The sequence below is a fragment of the Citrus clementina genome, unplaced genomic scaffold (assembly GCF_000493195.1).
Source record: "Citrus clementina cultivar Clemenules unplaced genomic scaffold, Citrus_clementina_v1.0 scaffold_4, whole genome shotgun sequence".
In the NCBI taxonomy this organism is placed as follows: domain Eukaryota; kingdom Viridiplantae; phylum Streptophyta; class Magnoliopsida; order Sapindales; family Rutaceae; genus Citrus; species Citrus x clementina.
Genome location: NW_006262274.1, coordinates 11,918,372 through 11,928,569, shown reverse-complemented (window position 1 = coordinate 11,928,569; position 10,198 = coordinate 11,918,372). Strand labels below are relative to the sequence as shown.

Genomic DNA, 10,198 nt, shown 5'->3' with positions numbered 1-10,198 from the left:
GGTGCTTCTTGGTGATGGTTGCAAAGCAACTCTTAAGTGTGATTTTGGGTAATCAGATGTTTCATCATTGGCCTTTAGAAGTCTTGATGGCCTTAATATTTCAAATATTTTTAAGTTGTAAGGTTTTCTAAAGCTTTGTATATGTTTTCTGTGGATAAATATGAGAAGCCTACTCTGCTATTTGCGAGGTAAAACTGTAATTATCACTTCTCTGGTAATGCATAAGCCATTTGGTAGGAGGTCCAACTACAGTAGTGTTCATGCTAAATACTACACAGCCAATTTGAAATACAGGAGTGTACAAAACCAGTATCTTTTTGCTTATGATTATGACATATGAAATATTTTTTATATTGATGTCTTAACAATGTTATATTTGTATGTTTAATTGTTGTCAATTTATCAAGTTGTTGGTTAGATGCTCATAAATTCAAACAATGATTTCTAGTTAATATCTTTCTTTTTATGCAATTTTTATAGAATGTGTGAACCTGATATCATTTTAGGTTGCCTACTTAGTTCTGTACAAAGTATGCATTGCACTTGCAATTTGCATAAAACTGTATGCTTCCAAATTGATGCAGCAACAGCTATCTTTTGGTTCATTCATTACACATACACAAAAGTAACTGGTTGTATGCCATTTTATATTCTAATTCCAATTAGTATTGGTTGTTTAATTTTCAAATTCTTTTTGCAGCTATGGTTCGGAAAGAAATTCAAGAAGAAACTGATAGAGTAACTGGGAAATCAAAACAAATTTCTCCAGTTCCCATCCATCTTAGTATCTATTCCCCAAATGGTATGGAATTTCAAATATGAGATAGGTTGCGATCTTTATGTTGAGTGATCATGCACAAATATCACCGGTAGTATCAGTTTATTATAACTGATCAGTTTGCATATATTACTGTCCACAATTTGTATGGTTTAATTGGGCTTTGGATATTCATAACAGTTAATTGGTGCATGTTCACTTCTCTCTTTTGGTGATAGAAATATTTGTTTACTATTTCATGCAATCATCTCTCATATGATTGTGCTTCAATATCTACTTTCATTTTAGGTTCTTACACCACCCAATGTCTTTCAGTGTTCTCAAGTTTTTCTAAAGTTTAGCTATTTTTAGACTTTTACCTCTTCATAGGCATTTTGCAGTTTTATTGCCGATAATTAGTTATTTGATCCCTGATGATTGTGGCTTTATCTTTTTTCAGTGGTCAACTTAACACTCATAGATTTGCCGGGTATAACAAAGGTTGCTGTAGGTATGCCTTTTTCGTTATTCCTCTTGTTTTCTCCCTTTACAGCAACATACCATGGTAAAAGATGCTTGCAATGCATTTGTCAGTTTTGAAAATTATTAATGTTTTTAATTGACAGAGGGGCAGCCAGAGAGTGTCGTCCTGGAGATAGAGACAATGGTTCGTTCGTATATTGAGAAGGTAATGGGAAATTGTTTCCTTTTCTTCATAATTTGTCAACCATATTTACTACCTGAAGAGAAATTTTCCTGTAATAAATAGTTTAAATCGAGCATTTGCTTTATTAGTCATGCTATTACTGAGGTCAAATCTTCTTCATTCATTGAAGGTTTGACTCTGAGTGACTTGTTTCACCATTTGCGAGTTTTTTTTTTTTTTTTTGGCCTGCTTTTGTTGTCTAGAAAACTGATCTATTCTCCTCCTGGGGATTTCCTCAATGGTAAAGGATATTAGCTTAGGACTTACTTTTGAAATCCTAACCAAATAAATGGAAAATTTATATAATTGTCATTCTATGTTGGTGATGCCAAATCCATGTTAAAGTTTTGAAATTTCATCTTCAAGTTTTTGATAAGTTTTGTTTCTGTTCCTCTTTCAACGGATCAATATCTGGTTCTTTCTCTGTAGCCAAACTGCCTCATTTTGGCCATAACTCCAGCCAATCAAGATCTGGCAACATCAGATGCTGTCAAACTCTCTAGAGAAGTTGATCCAACTGGTATATGTTTCCCTCATTTTTTCTAGTAATAGCCAAATTCAACATTATAATAAAGTGTAAATTTATAATTACCAGCTTGCATTTTCTTTACATCAAAATGCATGTTTTTTGCAGGTGAGAGGACATTTGGTGTGTTGACAAAGCTTGATTTGATGGACAAAGGAACAAATGCTTTGGATGTAAGCTTTCTTATATGTGTTAAGACTACATTTTTGAGCTTCAGAATGGGTAACTTGGACTTTTGATTGTGCTTTTTCAATCATAAAAAAGGCATTCAACTGGTAAAATGGAAAAAGGGGCGTGATCTAAGATCCTAACCTTTCAATTCTAGTTGCGCTTGTTCTATGCCTAGTATTTGGTACCAAAAAGCCAACATGTTTCTTTCTTGTGGTTAATTATATTTCTGTTTCTCTGATGTATCTATAGTTGTTTGACAAGGTCTAGCATGTTTGCCTTGAATCTTTATGAACAACCAATAATGATGATATGGTGCTTTAATGCATTCTCTAAAAATACAAAAACAATATCAATTGAATTGCAAACTTTTGATGAATTTCTGCGTCCAAATCGACTAGTCTTGTCCTTGAATGTATCCTAAATATTTGTTTGATCTGTCAAGTTGATCATCTTTGATCAATGACACTGTGAATGTGATGCGCATTTTTTGATGGTACAGAAAACAAAAATAACCCTGGGAATATGAATTTGGAATTATTGATTTCTCTGTGGCACCAAATGTGCTATCAAACTATTCTCTTAAATCTTATTGCCTGGTGACTGTTGCTTTTATTTTGATAAGAAGCTAAAAAATGTATTAATAAAGATGTGAAAAACTGACAGTGGACCAGCTGTTCATTCAGGAATCAAAGGCACTATTTTTGTTACACCAAAGCATACTCAATCACCCCTATACAAGGTTAGAATCGGTTATAACTCTTGATCCCAAAACCCCATCCCAGATTAGATGTATGAAGAAAAAGGATGAATCTTGAAACTCCTTAGAAACTGAAGCCCAAATTGAAGAAAGAAAACAAACTCTATCAGACAGTTCTTTAGCATTATCTATACTTTCCCCCTCAAAAATACAAACATTTCTTTCCTCCTGCATTACCCAAAACAGTGCTGCTACTGCTCATTTCCAAAGAGTTTTAGCCTTTGTTCCCCTACCAAAAGCAAAGGAATTCTCCATTAGAAGAGAACAAGAACCCGGATTGACTCCAAAAAAATTAGCTCTTTGCACTGTTACTGAAATGCATAAAAAGACTATGAAGTTGTGAACTTGTGGTATCATTATCAATCTGCCTAGTGATTCCAAGACAATGAATTTTTGGGTATTCAAAAGGACAAATATTGCTATTGAAATATGTCCTTTACATACTCTGTTGCCCTGCGTAATCATTCCTTTTTGGTCAATGGATTAGAACTCTGTCGTATTAACTTTTTTATGGTGCATGAATATACTTGCTTAGAATCTGCTTAAGAATTCTTATCTGTCTACTTGATCCTTTTTTCCCTTCACACACGAGTGATGATTTGGTCACCTCTTTCAGAAGATCTTCATGCAGTACAATCAGAACAGATGTGATGAATATTGTTATTCATGAAAAAATATTTTTATTTGCATTGCTTGAAAAACTGTCTGTGCATTGTTTGGCGTTTTACTGATCTCACATTTATTGTATTTGTTTTCTACAGGTCATACCTTTATAGTATTTGTTTTACGAATGTGTTTATTCTTTTCCTCATTCATCTTACTCCAATTTGACCTCTCTCTCTCTCTGTGCCCCTTGTCTGTTGAAGATTCTTGAAGGGCGTTCTTATCCACTTCAACACCCTTGGGTTGGAATTGTGAACCGTTCACAAGCTGATATCAATAAAAATGTGGATATGATTGCTGCTCGACGAAGGGAGCATGAGTTTTTTGCCACCAGTCCTGATTATGGACATTTAGCCACCAAAATGGGTTCTGAATATCTTGCAAAGCTTCTCTCAAAGGTTTCTTTGCTTTTGTTTTTGCTCCCACTTTAATTTTTAGATGTGCAGTTCTTTCTGCTTTTGGTTTCTAATTGTTTCTGATTACTTGTTAAAATTGGTTTGTTGTCAGCATTTGGAGTCCATAATTAAAAGCCGCATTCCTGGCATCACATCTCTAATTAACAGAAGCATTGATGAACTTGAATCAGAGTTGGACCATCTTGGTAGACCTGTTGCTGTTGATGCTGGGGTGGGAGCTTTCCTATGCACCCATTATTAATGATGTTGGATAATCAGTGGGGCTCAGATATTAACTGTTATTGTTTTATGTTTTGTATCAGGCCCAGTTATATACGATCTTAGAGTTATGCCGTTCATTTGACCGGATATTCAAGGAGCATTTGGATGGAGGGTATTGCATATCTCATTTCTTCTCAATTTCCGTTTTATAAACGTAAAAACTGTCCCCATTTGGCACATGGAAGCACAATAGATATGTTTGTGTTTCATTTATAATTGCATCACCTAGCAATAATCATGTCCTTATAAGCATATTTTATCTTTGCCTATGAACTACTAAAGTAAATAATAATTTCTGACCTGCAGAGATCTTACAGTCGTACCTGGTCATTTTTTATGAATAGCTTGAATAACAGAAAATTCTCAACCACTGTTGGTTAGTTTTAACATGATTGTGTTTCTTCCTTTATACATTTGCTTTCGTTTTCTGATGATGCTTTGCGTTATTCTCTTTATATGTGATTATTGACTGTTTTGACCGGAGCATATGACACTGAGGCTCATAATGTTTTCTTTTTAGCTATCATTTGCAATAGAGAACTTTTTAAAGGAAATGAACTTTGTCGTCGTGAAATTTTTCAGGTATTTTGTATGTACAAGAATATTTATAGGCAAGAGGATGCCAACAATGATGCCAAAAATTAATAAATGACTAACTTTTGTGAAGATTGGGGGTAACTATTAGTGATTGACAATGAAAGGGATGAGGACAATTTAATAGCCAAATCTTATTCGGGGAGGGGACTGTCATGGCAGAAATCGCTACGGGGATGAAGACCTTGATGGACTTTCCTCATTTGGGGGGAGGGTACAGGGACAATATTATATCCAACTACTTATTCAAGAAAGGGATGGGGACAATTTAATACCCAAATTTTATTCGGGGAGGGGAAGGGGATTTGGTGAGATCCCCTCCTCGTTTCCCCATTTCTATTTTTAATTTTTATTTTTATTTTATTTCTTCTAAAATTTTTAGCGAATACATTTAAAATTTAAATTATAAGAGCATGGATGTAAATAACAAATATCATAATATTTATAAAAAATAATATATATATAATAGCTAATATAAAAACCTGAACATTGATGAAGATAATATTGTTGAAGATTTATTTATACCATGTAACCATTATGGATGTGTTCAACTTAACGCTCTAATTTTGCTTTATTTCATAGATTATCTTGTAATTTTGACGACATTGAATTAGTTTGATGGAAGTGATTTTAATTTAGTTTATTTTGATGTTTTTGTGTTGGTAAGATAGTACATTTTCTTACTTTAACATGATTAAATCAAATTCGGAAGATAAATTATCAATTACTTAGAGATCGGGTACCCTTGGGATACCCTTTATTATTCACGGATCCCCATACCCTCCGTTCAAGCAATTTCAAATGGGATGGGAAGGGTATGGGAATATAAACAGAGCATGGGGAATGGGTATGGTGACCTCCCCTTCCCTCCCTTCCCCTCCCATTGCCATTCCTAATGGTGGTCATTGTTAATCAACCAAAATAGGTTAATAGTGTCATTGGAGGTTGGTGATTGGGATGGTCATCAGAAAAGATCATTGTTGATTGACCATGGCCTTTTTGAAGTGATAATGGTAGGTAGTTATCTGATAACTATTAAAAGGACTAGGAAATTGAGATTTTCAAACGAATCCTGGAAAATTACTTGTGAAATTTAAAAATCTTAAGCCATTTTACTAAATTCAAGCTTGATTATTTATGGGCTTGAAAGATATTTTTAATTTGCATATTTTCCGACATCTTGACACTTGGCCATTTCTATTACCAAGAACCTAGTATTTACTAGTATATATTGTGATGGCCTGTGGAAGCTGCATTTAGAGTTTTTATTTGATCATCCTCTAATCCTTTTTTTTTTTTTTAATACCATTGCTATCTTTCAGACGACCTGGTGGTGATAGGATTTATGGAGTTTTTGACAATCAACTCCCTGCTGCTTTGAGAAAGCTTCCATTTGACCGCCATCTGTCACCGCAAAATGTAAGGAAAGTTGTTTCAGAAGCAGATGGGTACCAACCTCATTTAATTGCACCTGAGCAAGGCTATCGGCGGCTCATTGATAGTGCCCTTAACTATTTCAGAGGCCCAGCTGAAGCATCAGTAGATGCTGTAAGTGCCCTTGGTTTTATCTTATTATGTGATTTAACCCCATGAATGGGCATATACAAAAGAAAATTAGTAGATGCTGCCTTTATTTACGCATACATTTGGTGATTGGAATTGGAGACGGTAAGTTCTTTCTAATTTTTAAAATCAAGTGCTGAGTCTTGGATATGAAGTTATTTTATGTCGATAGTTAGGGTTATTTGATTTTAGAACATGATGCAATCAGTCCAATGGAAGTAGTCTTCAGAGTGATGGTCATAGTGGATCATTACATCCAAACTTGAAAATGACATCAATTTAAATTAATGTTTTGAAAAAAGTTTGCTTGCTAGCTACTGAGAGTATATAGAATTTTTTACCATTGTGGAACTTTTAGAAACTTTTTACGTTGCTATCTTAAAAATCTGGCTTGTCATAGAATCTCTCATTTGACTGCTCTGAATTGCAGGTTCACTTTGTTTTGAAGGAACTGGTAAGAAGATCAATTGGGGAAACTCAGGTCTGGAATCAGGAAACCTTAGTAAATTTGTAACACCTGTTTCTATTTGTAGACCATCAAAGTTGACACTCTGTAATTGGACAGGAGTTGAAACGCTTTCCAACTCTCCAATCTGAAATAGCTGCAGCTGCCAATAAAGCATTGGAGAGGTTCCGTGATGACAGTAAGAAGACAACTATGCGATTGGTGGAGATGGAATCCTCATACCTGACTGTGGACTTCTTCAGGAAACTTCCTCAGGACATTGAGAGGGGTGGAAATCCCACAGCCCCATCAGCAGCAGATCGATACACAGAGGGGCACTTCCGCCGCATTGGATCAAATGTTTCCTCTTATGTTGGTATGGTGTCTGAGACACTCAAGAATACCATTCCTAAAGCTGTGGTTCATTGTCAAGTGAAGGAGGCCAAGCGATCTTTACTGGATCACTTCTATGCACAACTGGGCAAAAAAGAGGTACTTAACAGTTGCTTCCTTCCCCATCACCGGCACTTTTTTCTTTCAATTGACTAACACAACTGGGGCATTGTTAAGTTCCGTCCATGCTATTGTAATATTTTCTATTCATCATTCTTGAAGTTTGATAATTTTTGTTTCTGTTTAGGGCAAGCAACTTGCTCAATTGCTGGATGAAGATCCTATGTTGATGGAAAGAAGGCAACAATGTGCCAAGCGGCTTGAGCTATACAAGTCGGCCAGGGATGAAATCGATTCCGTCTCGTGGACACGATGAGGTGTCAAGAAACATACAAAAAATTCCTTGTGATATAGCTAGAGGTTGAATCAAGCGACGTTGTTTCGATTGACAGATTCTAAGACTTGCTGGTGTTTTCAAATTAAAATTCTGATATATCGTTGACAAAGTTTCCTAGTTGGACTGAGTTTTATTTTTTGTATCCATATTCTTCTATTATATAAGAAGCTGCTGAAAATTCTATTCTAAATTGAAATTTCCACTGGAAGAAAAAAGGGGTAAATATTGTCTCATGTGGACTATTATTAATCAGAATTTGTACTTCAAATGAAACATTAAACTTACAAAATCAATTAGTGTGATATTATGCTGAGATGTTTAATACTTAAAACGTCAAGCATCCTTATTCTTATCAAGCTCTTCCAAAGCCGCCCACAATTTTGGATCGTCATAATCCTTTATTAGAAAGGTAGGATTTGCTTCCAACAGAACGTGTTCAGGATTTCTTGTGGTTAGACCGACAACGGGCAGACCAGCTGCTACTCCTGCTTTGATTCCTGAAACAGAGTCCTGGCCAAACAAAGACACATTGAATATACAGAATTCAGATAGAATCCATGACAAATAATTTTAGAAACCGACTCGAGAAGAAGGCAGACCTCAAATACAAATGTGTGATCCTTTGAGACCTTGAGCATTTCAAGAGCCTTCAAGTAGGGGTCTGGGAATGGTTTGGCGTGCTCACATTCATCCCCAAGAATAACAACCTGAAAGAAATCTGATAGGCCAAGTTTTGAGATCATGAGTTCAGCATTTTCTCTCGGAGCATTTGTAACAGCAGCTCGTTTCAACCCACGGTCTTCAATCCACTTCTTCACTTTATCCAGGCCGCTTATAGGCTTCAATTGTTCTGATGCCAATCTGTTTCCGCAATAGAATATGTTAGAGGCTGAAGCTTGAAAAAATTCACAGAAGTTGTAGAGGAATGTTCTTTTTCTTACTTTCGGAACATGGCTTCCTTGTCCTCACAGAACTTCAAGCCCCTTGGCAGATCATCAGGAAAAAGAATCTTGGCAATATCAATATTATGCTTGCCGGCAATATTTTCAACAAAAAAGTCCTCCGTTATTGGGACTCCATCATTAAACCCAATCTATTAAACACTTCAGTTTTAGTAAATCCCTCAAAATAATTCAAGAGTTATAAGACAGTCTGCTCATAACACATACAATAAACAAGAAGTTTTGGACAAAAATAATTATGCTGTATTTCAATTTTCTGTACAAGCAACGCAAATGTGATTCAAGGAAATAGTAAGAACATGAATTAAAAAAGATTGAAACAAAAATTTCTAAAATTACCTCTTGAAGCATTTCACGGAAGGCATAATGGTGAAGAGGATCCGAATCACAGAGAGTTCCATCCACGTCGAACAACACTGCTTCCAGAGGAGCAAGTTTAGCTAGAGCATCTTTGCTGCAGCACAAAATAAAGGCAAAAACAAGGTCAAAGCAAGGTATATATTCTCACAATCAGAAGGGCATAAGCTCAAACATCGAGTGATAAAGTTTGCAAAAGATTCTAAACCCTCAACCACCATGGCATGAGCAAAACAAGAAGGTAACAACTTTTGCAGTACAATTATAAAAGAAAATCAAACGATTGTTATCCTTTTCATAATAATTAAAAAAAAGGGGTGGACAATCTTAAATCAAATATTTAGTCTCTTGCCTCCTCAAATTCCAACTCGAGTGACCAATGGCTCACCCAGAAAAGCTACTTAAGAACCATTAGCAAAGGCAAATCAAATGAATAGTTTTGGGTTTAGAGATGGCATCAAAGGAAATCCATCCAAACATAATTCAAACAAAAGACTGATTGGAAAGGCAAGTCAGTGAGGGACTAATTACATTAACGACAAAACTAACACAAACACAAGATCTTCCTCAACACCAATAAGAACAAGCAATCCACATTTAACATTGAAGCACATATAAATTTACCCAGTTGATGCGTATAAATAAAACCATAAAAAAAGACGTACAAATAATTCACAGAAGCTCCTATATTGTTCATACATGAAAATAATGATCAAATCAGGGCAGAAAAAAGAAAAATGGCAACAATTAAAATAAATAAACAAATACCTCTCCACAGAATTTTCGCCAGTTGAACATGTCATTGTAGAATATCTCTGTAGAAACTATGAATTTTTTAATCAAATGGGTTATTGGTTGCAAATTAAAGAGAAGATGGTGGCTTATTATTTATATATAGACATAAAGAGAGAATCTACCGCAGCATCAAAAATAGAACCTGATGCAATGCAACAGACGCTAGCGAGGTTGTGGTGTCAGGAGGACAAAACAAAGAAGTGATTGTCCTTCTTTGTTTAATTATATTTAATTCCCACTTTTGCTCGTGGCCAAATTATTAAGAAATGACCAAAATTTCTCATTATTATACTTTTCTCCCTGAAGTATTTTAATTTTGACAATGCAAGGTTTAATATGGTCCTACAAATTAATATTATAATGAGAACAAATAATGGGTATCGTCACAATCATACAACAATGGTACATTCGATTTGTACTCTATTATAAATTGAA

At 35.1% G+C, this 10,198-nt stretch overlaps 2 protein-coding genes across 2 annotated transcripts in view; one reads left to right on the top strand and one right to left on the bottom strand.

Annotated features, from left to right (window-relative positions):
* The window catches only part of LOC18044150 (dynamin-related protein 1E), a 9,362-nt gene extending 1,535 nt beyond the window's left edge, over window positions 1–7,827 (top strand). Inside the window, exons 4-15 of the mRNA XM_006436757.2 lie at window positions 701–802; window positions 1,218–1,268; window positions 1,384–1,445; window positions 1,893–1,983; window positions 2,098–2,162; window positions 3,784–3,978; window positions 4,088–4,207; window positions 4,299–4,369; window positions 6,174–6,399; window positions 6,845–6,895; window positions 6,980–7,351; window positions 7,500–7,827. Of these exons, the coding sequence (XP_006436820.2) occupies window positions 701–802; window positions 1,218–1,268; window positions 1,384–1,445; window positions 1,893–1,983; window positions 2,098–2,162; window positions 3,784–3,978; window positions 4,088–4,207; window positions 4,299–4,369; window positions 6,174–6,399; window positions 6,845–6,895; window positions 6,980–7,351; window positions 7,500–7,628 (1,535 nt within the window). The 3' untranslated portion in view covers window positions 7,629–7,827. The remainder of the gene's footprint in view (window positions 1–700; window positions 803–1,217; window positions 1,269–1,383; window positions 1,446–1,892; window positions 1,984–2,097; window positions 2,163–3,783; window positions 3,979–4,087; window positions 4,208–4,298; window positions 4,370–6,173; window positions 6,400–6,844; window positions 6,896–6,979; window positions 7,352–7,499) is intronic.
* Window positions 7,828–7,863: 36 nt separating this feature from the next.
* LOC18044149 (haloacid dehalogenase-like hydrolase domain-containing protein Sgpp) lies at window positions 7,864–9,971 on the bottom strand. The gene is made up of 5 exons (XM_006436756.2): window positions 9,737–9,971; window positions 8,951–9,065; window positions 8,591–8,742; window positions 8,249–8,510; window positions 7,864–8,159 (listed from the first exon to the last, which is right to left on the bottom strand). Exons 1-5 carry the CDS (start codon window positions 9,769–9,771, stop codon window positions 7,983–7,985), a joined length of 741 nt encoding a protein of 246 aa, XP_006436819.1. The 5' UTR covers window positions 9,772–9,971; the 3' UTR covers window positions 7,864–7,982.
* Window positions 9,972–10,198: the final 227 nt, after the last annotated feature.

Coding starts and splice junctions, on each gene's coding strand:
- LOC18044149 (XM_006436756.2), bottom strand. CDS start 9,771: ATGACATGTTCAACTGGCGAAAATTCTGTGGAGAG. Junction 8,511..8,590: donor AAGGAAGCCATGTTCCGAAA/GTAAGAAAAAGA, acceptor TTGCGGAAACAG/ATTGGCATCAGAACAATTGA. Junction 8,160..8,248: donor ATCACACATTTGTATTTGAG/GTCTGCCTTCTT, acceptor TTGTTTGGCCAG/GACTCTGTTTCAGGAATCAA.